Source organism: Narcine bancroftii, chromosome 5 (genome assembly GCF_036971445.1).
Source record: "Narcine bancroftii isolate sNarBan1 chromosome 5, sNarBan1.hap1, whole genome shotgun sequence".
NCBI classification, from domain to species: domain Eukaryota; kingdom Metazoa; phylum Chordata; class Chondrichthyes; order Torpediniformes; family Narcinidae; genus Narcine; species Narcine bancroftii.
Window position 1 is genome coordinate 177,966,226 of NC_091473.1, and position 18,986 is coordinate 177,985,211.

The 18,986-nt window shown below is 39.0% G+C and overlaps 1 protein-coding gene across 1 annotated transcript in view; it reads right to left on the reverse strand.

Moving 5' to 3' along the window:
- Positions 1–18,986, reverse strand: part of LOC138764243 (cullin-associated NEDD8-dissociated protein 1-like) — a 77,323-nt gene that overhangs the window by 31,143 nt on the left and 27,194 nt on the right. Inside the window, exons 4-8 of the mRNA XM_069939894.1 lie at positions 15,458–15,581; positions 8,816–9,072; positions 5,667–5,772; positions 4,520–4,668; positions 2,746–3,038 (exon numbers count right to left, since the gene is read on the reverse strand). Of these exons, the coding sequence (XP_069795995.1) occupies positions 2,746–3,038; positions 4,520–4,668; positions 5,667–5,772; positions 8,816–9,072; positions 15,458–15,581 (929 nt within the window). The remainder of the gene's footprint in view (positions 1–2,745; positions 3,039–4,519; positions 4,669–5,666; positions 5,773–8,815; positions 9,073–15,457; positions 15,582–18,986) is intronic.

An 18,986-nucleotide genomic window follows, 5' to 3' on the forward strand; every position in this document is an offset into this window, starting at 1 on the left:
AGGATCACAAATATCATTCTGCTGTTTAAGAAGGGAGTGAGGCAACAGAAAGGAAAATATAGACCCATTAACCTGACATCAGTGGTTGGGAAGCTGTTGGGAGTTGATTGTCAAGGATGAGATTACAGAATACCTGGAGGAACATGAAAAGATAGGCCAGAGTCAGCATGGTTTCCTTAAAGGAAAATCATGCCTGATAAACCTATTGCAATTCTTTGAAGAGGATAGACAAGGGAAATGCAGTGGACTTTGAAAAGGCCTTCGTCAAGGTACCATACATAAAGCTGCTGAACAAAATGAGAGCCCATGGAATTACAGGAAGGATACCAGCATGGGTCGAGCATTGACTGGTCAGCAAGAATAAAGGGATCCTATTCTGGTTGGCTACTGGTAAACCAGTGGTGTTTCGCAGGGGTCGGTGTTAAGGCTGCCTCATTTTACAATGTATATAAATGATTTGGATTATAGAATAGATGGCTTTGTGTCTAAATTTGCAGATGATACCAAAATAGGTGGTAGGGGAGGTGGTGCTGAGGATATTGAATGACTGGAGACGGATAAATTAGGAAAATGGACAAAGAGGAGGCAGATGAAATACAACGTTGGAAAGTGTATGATCACGCATTTTGGTAGAAGAAATATAGGCTTATTATTTTTTAGATGGGGAGAAAATTCAAAATTCCAGAGCACATGGGGACTTGAGAACCTCATGCTGGATACCCTAAAGGTCGACTTTCCGTTTAAGTTGGTGGTGAAGGCGGCGAATGGCAAGTTGGTATTCATTTCGAGAGGGATAGCATGCAAGAGCAGGGTTGTAATGTTGACACTCCGTAAAGGACTGGTGAGGCCTCACTTGGAGTACTGTGTACAGTTTTGGGCACCATATTTGAGAAAAGGCACGTTAGCATTGGAGAGGCCGCAAAGATAGAAAGATACCACGAATGAAAGGGTTAGTATATGAGGAACAATTCTCAACTCCTGAACTGTACTTGTTGGAGTACAGAAGGATGGGGAGGGACCTCATTGAGGCATATTGGATGCTGAAAGGCTTGGACAGAGTAGAACGTGGCAAGGATGTTTCCCATGGTAGGGGATTCTAGGACAAGAGGGCATGTTTTCAAGATAAAAGGGCATCAATTTAAAACAGGGATGCAGAAAAATGTTTTTAGTCAGAGGGATGTGAGTTTGTGAAACTTGTTGCCACAAGTGTCTGTGAAAGCGAGGTCATTGGGTGTATTTAAGACAGAGACTGACAGGTATTTGATTAGTCAGGGCATCAAAGGTTACAGGGAGAAAGTCAGGGAGTGGAGCTGAGTGGATCAGCTCATGGTTACAATGACAGAGCAGATTTGATGGGCTGATGGGCCTACTTCTGCTCCACCGTGGGCATATGTATCCTGTTCCAAACCATATATATAAAACCCTGGTTATGTCACACATTTATAATCTATAATTGTAGCTTACTGCTTATTGCTTTTACATACACATTAGCTCACTTATAATTACTCATTACTAAACTTTCTTTGCTCGCCTCTTATTCCCAACTTCCACAGATCTCACCTGGAATATAATCATGAATGAGCATCGATAACCCTTTAGATCGAGAATCCCAAAAGCCCAACCCTGAATGAATTAATTTCTTCTCATCTCAACTCTATCTTGCGATCATCCAATCCTCAGATCATGATCCCTGTTTCCAGGCTTTTCAGGAAGAGGAAGCAGCCTCTTGTCACCTACCCTGTAAATTCTGCAAGATCACCTCTCAATTTTTTAGACTAGTGAATGTAGTTTTGTATATTTAAAACAGTGACTGCATAGGACATACGTGGTAAATGGGAGAGCATTGAGGAATACAGAAGAGCAGAAAGATTTAGGAGTGACGGTACATCGTTCCCTGAAGGTAGAAACTCACGTGAATAGGGTGGTGAAGAAGGCTTTTAGTATGCTGGCCTTTATCAATCATTGCATGGAATATAGGAGTTGGGAAGTGAGGTTGAGATTGTATAAGACGTTGGTGCGGCCTAATTTGGAGTTCTGTGTGCAGTTCTGGTCGCCTAATTATAGGAAGGATATAAACAGAGTGGAGAGAGTGCAGAGAAGGTTTACCAGAATGTTACCTGGGTTTAAGCATCTAGAGTATAGGGAGAGATTGGACAGATTAGGTCTTTATTCTTTGGAGCGTAGAAGGTTGAGAGGGGATTTGATAGAAGTATTTAAGATTATGAAAGGGATAGACAGAGTGGATGTGGATAGACTATTTCCATTAAGAGGAGGAAAGATTAAAACAAGAGGACATGAGTTAAGAATTAAGGGGCAGAGGTTTAGAGGTAACATGAGGGGGAACTTCTTTACTCAGAGTGGTAGCCGTGTGGAATGATCTTCCAGGAGAAATAGTGGCGGCGGAGTCGATTGTATTATTTAAGAAAAGGTTGGACAGGTATATGGATGAGAAGAAGATGGAGGGTTATGGGCATTGTGCAGGGAGGTGGGACTAGAAAGGGGTGTTTGGTTCGGTGTGGACTAGAAGGGCCTAATGGCCTGTTTCTGTGCTGTAATTGTTATGTTATGTTATGTTATGCTTTCACATATGCCATTAGTCTATGCAACTACCCAGGATTGATCCTCTTGGTTGAGGCAGTTGGCATTGGAAAGGGAGGAATGAGATAATAAAGATGTTTTCTGAGAGCAGATAAGGATTCACAAGCAAATAAACTACAATGCATACAAATAGAACAAAAAACTCACTTGGTTTTGCAGCATTACAAGGGGCATGTCTCCCTGATTGAGCACATCTGCAGGCTGCAACCAGCTCTGGACTGGTTTGGTCTGCTTCAGGAGAGACACATAGGCGTGAAATATATCAGCCTTCACATTTTCTTCTCTTTCCTTGAATCTGCTGATCAGTGCTGGCGAAACTGTTTTATAAAACTCCTGCAGCATTTCGTGTCTGGTGCTTATAATGGCATCCAAACACTTGGTAGAAGCTCGGCGCACCTTCCAGCTCATGTCGTCATCATCTGTGTACTCCTCTTCGCTGTCTGATCGGTATGTTAAATAAAAACACAATAAATCCAGGTCCTATGAGCCATCAAATCCATTTCTTTGATGCCTACCTATCATTCATTTCACCTAAAGGCTTCAAAACATTTCTGGAAAGTTTTAAGTTTTACTTGAAAGTCAATATAGCCATGCGCATGAAATACGATGCTTTTGCCCACCTGGCCAATATTCATCCATTAACCATCACTATTGAAACAGAATTGCAGAAATAAAAAGCTGCAAACAAGATAGTGACTGATGTTAGGAACTTGTACATATTTTTTTTAATATCTGGCCAATAGAAACAACCAAGTGCACAATGTTGAGACACAAAATAAAACAAGGTATTGTACATAGAATTTAAATAGCCAAAGCATACAAACCAGCCAAATAACCAGCCGTAGGTTTCCCTTCATTTATTTTTAATTTTAATTATAGATCCAAAAGAAACAAAACTTTCTCTTCTCGCCAAGTATTAAGATAAAGTACCAAGAAGCAAAGGTGGGCCATTCAACATTCCCTGATCACTCAAAAGAGAAACGAACTATTCTCTAGTTCAACCTATTATATACACTCTTCATGATGCTGCAGTCAATCCAAATCACCCCTCACAAATGCAAAACAATGCTCTGATGGAAGATCACCGGCCTGAAACATTGACCCTTCCTCTCCACTGTAGCTGCCTGACCAGCTGACTATTTCCAGCATTCTCGGTTTTTATTTCTATGGTCAATGCAAATATGCATTTTTGTTTGAGAACATAGCATGGTTAATCCTGATACTCTACTCATCTGACATCTAGATGCACATTAGTATTGGGTTCAATGTCACAATTGGCCTGGCTGATTTTCTTCTGTCCAGCTAAGAATATTGAAACCAGCCAGCAATAAAATCAGTTAATTCTGTCAGACCAGTACCAAACGTAGGGTCCTCTCGTTAACTAATTTACTATGCACATTTGCCAATGGAGAAGTTGATGTTGATAAGATCTCAGGCCATCACAGAACACACCTCAAAGCATTTCCCTCCTCTCCACTCCTCTTATTTGTGTTGCAAGTCCCACAGATTTCAACATTATTGCATTTTCTTACATTTAAATTTAGGCATACAGTACAGTAACTGGCCCTACCAGCCCACAAGCCTGTGCCACCCAAAATACATAAATAGAGAATAGTTCGTCTCTCTTGAGTGATCAGGGAATGTTGAATGGCCCACCTTTGCTTCTTGGTACTTTATCTTAATACTTGGTGAGAAGAGAAAGTTTTGTTTCTTTTGGATCTATAATTAAAATTAAAAATAAATGAACTGACAACCCCTGTACATTTTGAAAGATGGGGGGATACTGGAGTGAAATGTACTCAGATACAGGGAGAATGCACAGATAGCGCCAGATTTAAATCTAGCATTGCTAACCATGCAGCTGGTTTACAAATTTCATAAAGAAGTAAAAAACCCATATTATTGAGCATGAAGTACTGACCTTGATCATCTTCTTCTTCACCCTTGTCGGTTTCCATAGCATCTTCATCAGCCTCGTCTTGGTCATAGTTGTAATTAGGATCATATGTGATGTATTTTAGGCACAGTCCAATCATGGCAGGAATGTGAACTGACATCTCCTTTGGACACCTTAAAGGTACACAAGCAAAATGTTATGGTAGACCTTTTAAATTACCACAGCTTACTTTGAACTTCATTGTTCAACCATGCATCTCAATGTCAGATTTGGTTTTTTTTTAAATCCAACATTTGGATGTTGAAATCCTTGGCTTCATCCAAATCAGAATCAAGTTGAATTATGAGAAATGTCAACAGTTGGCTTTGATACACCTGTACTGAGGTAATGTCAGCGGAACAAAAATTTGATCAATTCCAAGCCCAAGACTGTCTAACTGTCCAATTTGTACGGTTTCAGTTCTTAGTGGTCTTCTAAGTGTGGTTCAGCAAGGGTTCATCAGCTGGACTGTAACTGGTTGAGGTCTCCTTGCTATGGCTTGACTTGATGTCATAAGGGATCACTGGAGTTAATGGAAATAATTCCCCAGGTCTTTCACTGAGCTGCCATCCCCAGCAATTGGTCCTACCAGTATAATATAAAGCACCCAAATACAGTGAGAGAAAAATGAGTAAATAATGAAAGTGGTCACAACAATTTGGCACTGACATCACACACACCATGAAGCATCAAGTATCTTTTCTACATAACATACACAGTTCGACCTGATGAGTTTCTCAGGCATTGTGTTTATACTTTCAGCACCAAGCATTGTGAAAGGATGTCATTTTAATCCTTGTTCCTTCTAACTGCTCATCCCCTCCCCATCACCCTCTCACTGCTCTACCACTTTCACCCAGTTACATTACACCAATTTTTGGTCAATGACGAGTGTGAGTTCTGCATAGGCCCATCTAAATTTATTAATACACTGAAAAGCAGAGCTGGCTTATTGTAAGAAACAAATCCTTCATGAGAACCAAATGAAAGAAAAAAGGGATTAAATCAAGGAAAAGGTAGAGGACAAAAATGTGGGAGAGTACAGAGCAGCGCTGGTCCAGAAACAGGCCTCCTGGCTGTGACCATGCCATGACCATGGTGAAGGAGCTCAGAAATAAGCAAAGAAACATACCTTCTCACAAATGACTCAAATGCCTGGAAACAGTACTCTCGGAGCTCATCATCATCCTCATTGCAATACTTTACAACCAGTGGAATAATCTTCTCCAAATGTTCTCCTTAAAAGAAAATAGATACACGCAGGAGACCATTAGAGAGATGTGTTGGGAAATAAAGGGCTTGGGCAAAATTTATTTTAGCAAAATTCAAACAGGAATTTAAAATAGTCATTCACCCCCTACAATTGCGTACCTTCAACATGCCTCATATACTTGACCCTAACTTTTAATTCCAGCTCTCATGAGAATCAAAGATCTCAATTTTTTGCTCATCAACTTTCTTTTTGGAATATATTATTTTTGATTTTCCAAGACTCTCACAAATCCCAAACAATCTTTATCAACAATGATATATTACATTCAGAGTCCATTTTTCTCCCCATCCACCCCTCTCCCTTCCCTCCCATACCCTAAGACCACAAGAAAAAGATTATGAAAAATTAAACAAACAATAAGAACCAAAAATCTGTAGAGTCACAGTTTTGGTCATCAACTTGATCATCGTTCGATTTTTAGCATTGACTGGCACGCAATTAACCTTTTTTCTAGAATTATATTTCACATCCATTCTCTTGCTTCATGCAATCAAGGGGAGTATAGCAACAAAATTATGTTTTTTATTATTATCAAATCATGATGGCCCTAAGATAAGATGAATGGTCTAAGGCACACATGTCAAACTCTGGCCCGCGGGCCAAATTTGCCCGCAAGATCATTTCAAAAATGTATTAGAGGTGGCCCGCTGGCCACCGCGCCAGTATAGCGCGTGCACAGCTAATACTACAAATCCCAGAATGCATTGGCGTCAGCCCACTAATCGCCCCCACCACCTCTGTTTACTGCAGGGTCTCACCGTGGACTCTGGTTTTCGGGCCTGGCCGGTGTCAGGGGAAGCCAAGGCCGCTTCCCAGCGCCCGGAACCAGAGGCCTCGGGCCTGACCTCGCCAGGACCGTTGCCCACTCCCCCCCGCCGCAGGCCGACCCGCGACTCACGGTGACGGGGCCGCTGATCCGCCGAGATGCCGCCCTGCAGCGAGAGCCGATGCCCCCGCACTGTCGTTGTCCAACCCGATCGCCCACAAACCCCGCCCTCCCGCACACAGGCCTGAGTAAAGATTATGAACTTTAATCTCAGGATAAAACGATCTTCCAATAGTTTCATGTCACAGTGATAAATATATTCCTGGTTAAAAATGGTCCTGCACCTGGATACAAGCTCATTAGGCATAAAACTTGAAAAGTGTGTAAATCAAAGGATATCTGTACCAATGGAAAAAGGGCATGGCAAATAACCCTGCTAGGGTTCATGCCCACAATCAGTCACCCATTTGATTGTTTCAGGAATCATGTTATTCTCCCACATTCTCAATAGCCCTCAGATTTTACTACTCGACAGCACACTAGCAACATTTGACAAATCCTCTATAGAGAAATATTATTTATTGAATATTTTATTTCTCATTTGTTAATGCTTCTGGAAAGAGTTTATCCAAAACTATTATTAAACATTTATTTTAATAAGAAAAAGTTTAACATTACACATGTTGAAAAAAAGAGAAAACATGCAGATGTTGTTGAAAATTTTCAATAAATATTCAGTTCAGCCCTCGACTTAGTCCAAGTTTTTAATTTTGGCCCTCTGTGAATTTGAGTTTGACACCCCTGGTCTAAGGCTTTTTGTCCTAAGGTAGGGGAGGCCATAACTTGAAGAGGGTAGGTTTAAGGTGAGAGGGGTAAGGGCAGACCTGAATAGCAGGTTTGGCTGTGTGGAATGAGCTGCTAGGGGAAATAGTAGAGGCAGGTACAATACAAAGTTTAAAAGACATATGGATCAAAAGTAGGCAAAATAGGATTAGCCCAGGAAGGTAATTTGAATGGCACAGACCAGTTGGGCCAACGGGCCTGTTTCCATGCTATCTAACCCTGTGACTCTAAAATGCTATAACCTCACCAGGGGAAAATTGCGACAGCATTAGTGAATGTACACATTCAAGGACACTGAAAGAGATACAGAATTATAAAATGTTGAGAGGCTAATTAAACTGTTTATTCATCCTTTGGAAGCCAATGACCAACAATTAATGGACCTCTGGCATAATTTAAATGTGGCTGGAACACTTGAGGGCTGCAAGTTTAGTCAATGAACTAAAGCTCTGGTTACACAACACTTAGTTCTGCATTTCTCGGCACTGGACCTCAGGAGTCTTGGAGGATGTGCAGTGCGTATTAACAAAAATGATCACATTTAAATTTAGACATACAGCACAGAAACAGGCCCTTCTGGCCCACGAGCCCTTGCTGCCCAAATACCCTGATAAACCTACAATCTCTGTACACTTTGAAGGGTGGGAGGAAGGTGAAGCACCTGGAGAAAACCCACACAGATACAGAAGAATGTACAAACTCCTTTCAAACAGCTCTGGATTCGATCCTGGGTCGCTGGCATTGTATTAACCGCTAAGCAAATTAGTGCCGTCCTGATAATGCAGAAAGTAAAAGTAAAATTTTTCATGTGCTATGCTTACAGCTTTATTGAGTATCATGCCACCTAACTGAGTAGATTCAGAGCCTTTGTTGTCCTGGGTTAATCTTCATTTCCATGACTTCAGAACGGAGCAAATCTGGAATTTCCACTTTTGACTGCAAAGGGGTGATTAAATTTAATCAGGATAAACATAGAGGATATTTTACACAAGGATAGTGGAAACCTAGTCACTCACAAGTCCATATGGATAATAGAACCATAGCAGACAGATGGACTTATAATACATCAGGCACAAATTCAATTAATGCAGGACAAACGTTTGTTCATTGTACATGGATAATAGGCAATATTTAAGGCCTGCCTTACACTATCCTATATCCTCTCAGACATAGGGTTTGCTGTAAAATCCTGTTCTATTGCTCCAACAAGTTGTCAATGAGAAACCCACGTTTTGACAAATCAATAATTTTTACTGTCTGTGCAAGATACCATCCCCTGAGATTTTGTATCAAGCAGGAATGGAACTCATCATTCTGGTGGCACCCATGATCAAGGGAGGAGAGAGAAAAAAAGTCACATTTGCTAATATAATAGAGAATCTTGCTGGCAGTCACTCACCCACTCTGTGTCCGGCCTGACGGCTGATGGCACCAATGCACTGGATGTAGGTTCTCGTCATGGAGGTGGATTCATTCTTTGACAGTTCCACCATCAGATGATCCATCAGTTCAGAGAAGAGGCAGCTGCTGCAGCTCATGACCAGGTGTCCCAGAGAAATAATGGCTCTCTTGCGAACAGCTAGCCTTGGGCTCGACAGTTGGGGCAGCAGACAACTCAGAATGGAAGAATGAAATGTGATTAGGGTTCCACCTAACCTGTAATGACAGGTGTGAAGAGGTAATCGGAAAGCATTAGTTCTCCAGAGTGAAACACATAGTAAATATGTCCATTTTGTTCTGCTTTGACTATGAATCATCATAACTCCAACATTCAATTTGCACCTCAAATGTGACACCTTCAGTGGTATAGCCAGTTACTGCCAAACTAAGTCCATTTGGATTGCAAATGAGTCTAAACTAGAAGAGGTCAAAATTAAAATCACTTCAGTGTAAAATTACAACTACAGTGAATGATCAGATACAGAAATCATATTGGAGTTTCACTGTCGTTCCTGGAGACTGGCGGGGGGTGAGAGAGAAGAGAAAGGTAAAGAGTGAAAGGTCAGTCTTGAGCTATTCCAACCCTCACTATTGTCTTGAATACTGCACAAGTAAAACTTATCTAACGATTTTAATGATTTTTTGGGGGGGGTTTAAAATTTTTTTTTTAAACATTTATTTTTTACACTATGAACCATATCAATCAAAATACACACAAACACGATTTTAATGATTAATAAAAACATTATAAACTGAATCATGCAGGAAATTAGGCACATATATGATGGCTGACCCTCCTACCAGTGGAAGAAGCTTACTTCATCAAAACCCTCATGCCTGACTTAAATATTTATCCTGCATTGATTTCAAATATACAGCATCTGGCACTTTTGTTTTGCTACTGAATTGTTAAAATTGAATAAATTTGTTTGAAATCTGACAGCCACATTTCCTACATTACACATCACTTGCAATGAAAAGTAGGGAGTACTAAATTGGTTGGAAGGTACTTTTGGATACTTTGAAGTTTGGAAAAGCTCGATAACACGGACAGATTTTGCTCACAAAATAGTGGCAACTGGAAAAATGTGATTGAAAGCACCACCAGAAGACTCTCTGACTGTCAGAACAAAATAGAGGAAATCCAGGCACATCAAAAGAATGGATAACAGGATTTCTTAACAGTATTAGAAACCCATTGAGACTGGTGCTGTGGAATGAGGTCAAAGTTGATTTGATTAAATCCGATGTTCCTGATTAAAGGTGGACAGATTCAGGGGAAACACAATGACTGCAATAAATGAGAATTTTTAACACTCCCTGAAAAAGCACAACAAAATACGAAAGCCATTAAAAAAAAACACATTAGGTGACACAGCAACAACCTCACAGAAGACAAGACCAGATTCAAAGTTCAGATTTATTGTCAGAGTACATACATGACATCACATACAACTGTGAGATTCTTTATCCTGCAGGCCAGGCAAAATTTCGACTTATGAGGAGTGCAAAAAAACCTACTCAAGACAAGATACATACACAAAAGAGAGAAATTTAAACAATAAAAAAATGTAAACAAACTGACTGGGCAATACAGAAAATAACAAATATTCAGGAATAAATAAATGTGCAAAGTAATAGCCCTTAAACGAGTCTCTGATTGAATCTGTTATTAAAGAAATCTGATGAAGGAGTAGCAAATGTTCCTGAACCTGGTGGTACGAGTCTTGTGGTGGGAATAAAAAATCTTCTGGGTGGTGTGGATCCTTAATGATTCCTGGTGCTCTCCGACAGCAGCGTTCCATGTAGACTTTCTCGACAGTGGGGAGAATTTTGCCTGTGATGTACTATCCCTTACAGGGCTTTCCACTCAGAAGTATTGGTGCCACCATATCAGGCCTTCATGCAGCCGGTCAGCACACTTTCCAACTCTGCAAAAGTTGGCCAAGGTTTTTGATGTCATACAAAACCTCTGCAAATTAAAGTAGAAGCAGTGACGTGCTTTCTTCACGATAACATTATTGCTTGGGTTCAGAGATAATAACTCCCAGGAATTTGAATTTGCTCACCCTCTCCACCTCTGATTCCCCAGGGATCACACCTCCGGTTTTCGATATGGAATGTGAGGTTGTTGTTGGTGCACCATTCAGCTAAGTTTTCAATTCCCCTCCTGTATGTTGACTCGTCTCCCCTTTGTCACTAAGTTTGTAAATGGTATTCTTGCTGTACTGAGCTACACAGTCATCGGTGTGAAGTGAGTAGAGAAGGGGGCTAACTCTGTACAATATTCATATCATAACAATAAAGAAAGCCCTGCCCTGTAAGTACGTTCTCCAATCACTGGCATCTACTACTGTACCACAACACATAGAAAACTTACACGTCTACTGGAAATGCGACCTGGGCTACCCATTCTTTCCACTGAGTGGATGGAAGCTCTAAGACTGACTCTCACGACCATCACCTGCAGCAGAATGAGAGAGGTTCATCTCAGAATTCTTCACTGCGTTTATCTCAGCTGGTAGAAACTTCTGCTCACTCTCGCTTTCCCTAGCTGACCCAATACGGACAAAACTGCAGCAACTTTGAAGCCTTGAAAAGTAATCAGAAAACATTAGATCCAAAATTATTTAAGATGGTCCTCGGACTCAATCTCATTCAGATAGATAAACTTTCCACTGCTGACTCGACGTAGAATGGGCACAACTCATGACCCTACAAAGAACTCACCAACTTCCCTCCTCTCCCCCGAAGAAAAATGATCTCTCGAGTAAAGAATTAGTGGGCCTTGCCAGTGAAAGTAAGCTCTTCTGTTAGCTTGTGAACCGCAATTCCAAACTATTAACTTTGTTAGATCTTCAACAACTTTTTTTGAATTATAGCTGATATATTTGGCTCCATGGGCACCTTTTGCAGGCTGCTTCATAACCAAGGTATCAATTCAACTTCGCCTTTATCTTTTTTGGACATTTTGTGTCTAATCCATGTCCAAGAGGGCCCTGTGTTGACGTTAAAAATGTCACAGAAATAAGGCATAATTAGTAATTACAGTAAAAACCCCTGGTATCCAGCACCTATGGGGATCGGTAGATGTCAGGTAAGTGAATATTCCATTGACTTGAGATTGTGTGTGAGTGGATTGGCGAACTAACTGCAAGGCACACCAATTTTAAACTTCCATTTTTTTTACTGCAGCTTTTTTGCCAATTGCTTGAATTCAGGATAACAGGAGTTTTACTGTATTTATACTTATCGGACATTTACTATGCAGGGAGCAGAAAATTCCTACAATTAAACACTTGAAAGACTACAGACTTCAGCCTTCGCCTATTTCCACGCAGCTTTTTTCCACGTCTGTATCCGCTCCATCACAAAGATGTAATACAAGAAACGGGAGCAGATGTCGGCTCCACTAATGCATGTCCAAACATTACCTCCAACTCAGTGCATCTTTCTGCAGCAGGCTTATTGAACATCCTCAGTAAATCTAATTATACCACATTCATCTGTTTCCCTCCATCTGCTGCACTCATTATATCCTCAAAGAACTCCAGAAAATTAGTTAAACGTAACCTGAGCCATGATATGCATATGACCAGCTAGATGAGCACCTACTTCCATCTAAATAACATGCCCTGTCACAGCCCCACTTGACATAGCTCATCAATGTTTTTATTACAGCTATTTCAGACCAACTTCCTCTGACCATATACCACTGATAACGAGATTTGCACTCCATGGCCCCAACTCTTCCTCTGCATGAAGATAGGAGGAGGAGCAGGTTGTGTTGAGGAAGAAAAATACATCAGCCAGGATTTCAATGGTGAAGAGAACTGATGGGCTGAATGGCCTAATCCTGCTCCTAATTTTTATGGCAGCTGCTCTAGCCACATAACCCGCCATGAATCCAACATTTCTTCAATTTTGGCCTCCTGTGTATCCTGATTCCCTTCACCATTGGTTTCCAGATTTCAAGATGCCTTCACTTAAAAGTGTAATTTCACCCCTAAAACATGGACATCTCAGACAGACAATTTTTTGATCACTTTTCCCCAAGTTATATAAATTTGAGTTTGTGAAATAAGAAAATTGGACCCATTTGTTTGGCATTTTGGAGAAGTGGATGCGGCTGCATGGAGGGGTCACTGGTACCAAATTGCATTTTATGTGTTCATTCGGCGAGATCTTGTAAGATTATTGCACTCAAAATCTCTTCCTTGGTTCATTCAGCCAATGTGATTAACTGTCCGAGGGAAAGAGAAATGAGGGAAAAGTAGGGATGCAATCCAGCATTAGAGTGATTGAAATAGAGATTAATTTAGGGAAAGGGGGGAAAAATCTGAGAGAGCAGGTGCAAATCAATTTGCCCGAGACCAGTTCTTTGCTCCAGGGCCCGTGGATACGTGAACTGGACTCTTCGGCAGATCCAAATATGTAATTTAATATTTCAAAACAGCAGATACAATTTGCAGCATTAATGTGCATTGATACGTCAGAAAGTGACCCCAAAAGAAAATTATGCATGTTCCAAATTATATGGGCAGTCCTTAATTCCATTTAATAATTAAAAATAAACTATATATTCATATAATTTCTAATTCTTAGTACATGAGGATTATATCTATGACCTACTGGTTCAGAAGGTCCATACCACCCAAGCCTTGTCTTGTTGTATCACTTCCAAGACAGGACAAAAAGATATAATTCTTGTTCGAACCAGTTAACTATTCCCCACCTTCGTCACTGGAAACATTCCAAAAAGTACTAGTGCCTGATGTCTCATCCACAAAGGAATATATCACAGGCAAATTAAAATGTTAATCAACCTCATTGTTTCTCACTGTTTCTTTATTATCTCTGTCGATATAATAACCATAGTTACTGCTTTCTTTTGTATCCTGAGCTCCAATAGGTAATTATAGAACTAAGCCTTGGAATAGCTCACCCGTATGTACAATATACAATACATAAGCCATACATTATTCAGACTAATATTCTTTGCAGAATATTTTACATGCCATGTATCAGAAAGAAAATTAATCCTGATATCCATGCTTTGATTACATCTCCAAGATTGGTGCATTCTGGTAAATACATTATTCCTAATAGCAACAATCTTGTATCACTGCATTATTTTACTAATTGTTACAACAAAACATGACATCTAGTGTCACTGTTTGCTATTATAAAATATATCATTGCAATGACATCGACAGACAAAGCATTACTCACAATAAGTCTGATACTCCTAACGTTTTGCATAGGGCATGCTCTACCATGCAGTATCTGATGTGCAAAACAGATTGGAGAAAAGACAGAGGCCAAGCAAAAGATGCATGATGTATGCCAGTCAATAATTTAAAGGATAATCATGCTTAATAAACCAAGTCAAGAGTGGAGGTAAAGGGAAAAATAAGAGGGAACAGAAGAGAATGGCAGTTTCAAATCTGCTCTCTGTGGTTGAATAGTAAGCAGAAAGTAAAGGAGGTGTGCCCAGTTAAAGACCAAGAGACCGATCAATGTATAGAGGCAAAGGTCAGGCTCTTGAGTGATTTTACCAAGGCTGAGGATTCCACCAATATCTCATTAGAAGTCAAGGTAATGGAGAAAAATGGATGGAGTTTAAAAAATGGATATGAAGCAGTGCAAAGAAATGCAAGTTGTATGGTAGTAAAAATGAGTCACCTGGAACATATATGACTGGAAAATGACACACCTGATATTCTAATTCAAAAAGGGTGTTCACAGGATTGTCAATTTAACCCAACGAATTTGGAAACAATGATCACATAAAATCAAATGGCTTAAGTTTATTGTCACATTTTATGTTCTTAAAATTAAAAGGATGCATGGAAAAGTTTGTACTGAAACATGACCAGCCAGCAGGGATTTGTTAAAGACCCATTGTCTTGAACCATCTAAGAGGTGTGAAGAGCCAAGGTGGTAGTAATAGGCTACAAAGAGGACATGGACAGACTGGCAGACAAAATGGTACTTGTGAAATGATCTACTTTGGCAGAAAGACCAAGAGACAATATGGAATAAATAACAAGGGGCAGAAGAGGGACCCAGGATATACATCTTTGAAAGTGTTAGGGCATGAAATGAAGCAATGTTGGGGTCTTGAGCTTCATAAAGGGAAGATTAAGTTGAACATTGATAAAATAAGGCTAGGAGGATTGCGTCCAATTCTGTTCTCTAATTTAAGGACGTAGAGAGGGTGCCAAAGAAAAGTTATTGGATTAGCTCTAGTGATGAGGGATTTGAGCTACAATGTTGAGGCTTTAGTTATTCTATGATGTGATAGAGGTGCATAAAATCATACATGCTTAAATTAACAACAGGGGAGCAGTTAGCAAATGGTACAAAGTCCAAGAGAGACAGATATAAAATTTACTGGGAAGAGAGAAAGCTTCCTTTCAAATATGGTTTGGCACTGTACATTTGGTGAAATCAGTCATGCTGGACTTTGAAAAGGATAGGCAAAGGAAAATAATTTTGCTAGCCCATAAGTAGGAGAACACCTCCTCCAATGCAAAACCATTCAATTATTCTTTCACACTAACTTGAGCTCATTTGTTCATCGTGCCAACAACTTTACCTGCTCAACATATCAGATAGGATATCCAAGGCTTCCAGCTGGACAGATACATCTTCCTGCTTCGCAATAGCACTCGTTAGGCGCCCAGTGATCTTCTTGCACACATTGGCAGATAGAGCTAAACCTAGAATAAAGTAAATGCACATTGTCTGTGGCATACAGCTGAACACAAGTGGTTGATTCAATTTCACTCTTTTCCCTGGTCAGGGAGCTACAAAGCAAGAAGGCATCTTATCTGTAATTGAACAATTTTTGTGCAACTTCCCACTTCTCATAGACATAGCAATAAAACAACAAAGTGATCAATTAACACTTTTCTCTCTCTCTGTTTTCAGTCTGCCAGTTATATCAGTTTTTTTGTTGGCAGGCTTGAAATTCCTCCCAGCATCACAAGCATTGGCCAGTAATAATAGTAATAATAGCTCTAAGCTCTTTGCCCTCAGCAAGTACCACATGTTACTTGCAAAGGATGAAGGGTGTAACAGCACTGATACACACAGCTTACAAATAAAGAATACACTCACACGTTTCCTTCAGCACACCATGAAGTCAACTTTCTTTATTATTCACTAGACACAACACCCCACTCAGCTAAACTCCGATGACCTTCTCATTGGCTCACTGCCACACAGGTGATCCTGACACTCTCGCTCTCCTCCACATCTAAGATTCATCATCCTTATTCTGACGCTTAATGCATCTGCGCATGCACGCTATTATCCCCACCCGTCACATCGCTTACGTTATCAGCGGCAGCCTCCAACAAAGGTAAGCACATGACAGTGACAAGGTCTCAGCTGGTGTCCTTCAACAACAACTAAACCAGATTAATTTTCCCATCCTTCGGCTGGTACAACAGGAAATTTTAAAATACTCTTTGACAGGCACATGGATGCAAGAAAAATAGAAGGTTGTGGGTGTAAATTAGAGAAGGCTTAACTTCTTGAGAGGTTTCTGTCAGTCAGCACATCATGGGCTGAAGGGCCTGTACTGTGTTGTAATGTTCTACGTTTATTGGAAACCAAGTGGGCCATTTTTATGTTGTTATATTGGAGGGTGTCACAGGAACATACTAATGGGGCCTCAACCTTATTCTCAGTAAAGCAGTTGAATGATTTTGCTCCATTGTAGCCAAATTTGCTAACGATACAAGGATAAGTGGTTATACAAATTTTGAGCTCGAATATTGATGGGTTAAGTGAATAGACTAAAAATTAGTATATGGACTATTACACAAGGAAACAAAATTACCTCCACTTTGCGAGATGAAATAGAAAAGGAAAATATTAATGGAGAATAATGAAATAATGCTGCATCAGAGAAGGAGCTGGATCTTCTTGCTTGTGAATCAATTTTAGATCGCAGAATGAGAAAGTAATTAGGATGGTAAAGGAAACATTAATCTCCATTTTAAAATAGTGAAATCGTTAAGTAAATGCATTTAAGATTAAAAGAATATGGTGTAGCATTTAAATAATTTATTTAAATTGAATTGTACACCATTGCTAAGAAAGTAGATTTCCAGAAATGAAAGGAACTACCTATAACATTAATAGGAAGGGTTAATTGTATAAAAATGAATATATTCCCCAGAGTATAGTATTTATTTCAAACGCTACCTATGTTTATACAATCAAACTTTTTTCAAGAACTAAATAACTATGTAAGGGAATTTATTTGGAAAGGAAAAATGGCAAGAGTTGCATTAGAAAAATTAACATGGAAATTTGAATTAGGAGGACGACAATGACCACATTTTAAAAATTATTACAACGCAGCACAATTGAGATTTCTCTCTACTTTTTTTCCAAGAGGGAGAGGAGCCAGCATGGATTTATAAAGAAATGAATAAAATAGGGGACAAAAAAAAAATCAGAGAATTTTATATATAAATGGAATGACAAGCTTTTTATTGGAAATAGAGATATTCCTTTGTTAAAACATCTTTTTAAAATATGGAATAAAATACATTTAGACATGGGAATAAGAAATTTTCAAATACCAGGAATGATATTTAGTTAGAATCAACTTATTCTTTTTACAATAAATATTAAGACTTTTTGATATTTGGTTTATCAAAGGAATTAAGACCATAAAAGATAGTTTTCAAGGTTCAACTTCAATGACATTTGAGCAATTGAAAAGTAAGTATGGAATACAAAACAATACAATATTCTCTGACTACCAGTTAAAGGTATATTTAGGAGAAAATTTAGGTCCAGATATGAGATTACCTGAACAAAGTTATTTGGAACAATTAATCACAGATATAAATATTAAAAAAGTTTATTTCAATTAAGTATACAATTTTGTAAAAAGGAATGTTATAAACCATGAGTCATGACAAAGATGGGAGAAAGATTTAAAAATAAATACTCAAGAGAAAATGTGGTTAGAACTTTATCAGGATAGTATTGACTTAATACAATTTAATGTCTGGTATAGAATGGTACAATATAATTTTTTACATCAACTATATCTTAACTCCACAGAAATTAAATGGATTCAATTTTAATTTTTCTGATAAATGTTTTAGATGCAATAAAGAAATAGGCACTTTTCTACATTCTACGTGGGAATTTTCAAAATTAAGACCCTTTTGGACAGAACTGGGTTTATTTTTGGAAAGGGACACAGAAGTTTCCTCAAGATCCAAATTTTTTTAATTTGCAAATATTTTGACGCAGAATTGAAATTGAAGTTAAATAAATACCGAAAATGTGCGGCAATAACTTGGAAATCAGATGTGTATTTGGGAATGGGTTGATGGCAGACTGAAAAGATTACATAATTTATGTAACAAATTTGAAATTTAAAAAAAAATTAGGAATCATATTTAAAAATTGCAGGAATTAAGTTGTAATCGCCCAACCTTCCGACTGTAGGTGACACTTCCTAGCTTCTAATATTTCTCAATCTCAAAACATGTCACTGGTCCCAGTACCTGTTTGTCTGAACCAAAGCTGAAGCTCTCTCTGTGACTGTGTCTTTTAGTTTTGGATTCAGATTGTTTGACATTCTTCTTAACTTTACTTCGTTGAATATGCAATAACTCGGGATGCTTTAAGTCGCTTGTTACAAGTTTTGCTGATGCGTCCTTTGCACAAGCAACCAAAACATATTCCATTCTTCTTTAAAAAGATTAATTTCTCATCATACGATTTTTTTCTCCATGTGTGAACATTTTTCTAAAGCATGTTGTTCTTTGCAATACCAACAGCTTTCCTGAGCAATCTGATCCTCTTTTTTCACTGTTTCCTTATTCTTTCTTGTGGTTGTATCTGACACAGCAGTAACAAAGGTACTTCCCTTTGCTTTGTTGAAATGATGATTTAGACTTCTTTACATCCTTAGGAATTATTGAAGTATCCTTAATATTTCCAAATCCTGGTATGATGTAAACATGCAAATGCCATTCTAAAAATTGTACAACATCCTCAAAGGTAGCATTCCTTCCGGAAAGCATCTTAAGCTCTGCAACTTTAGTTCTCCATAAGTCTTTCAACTTGTAAGGTAATTTATTGACAAT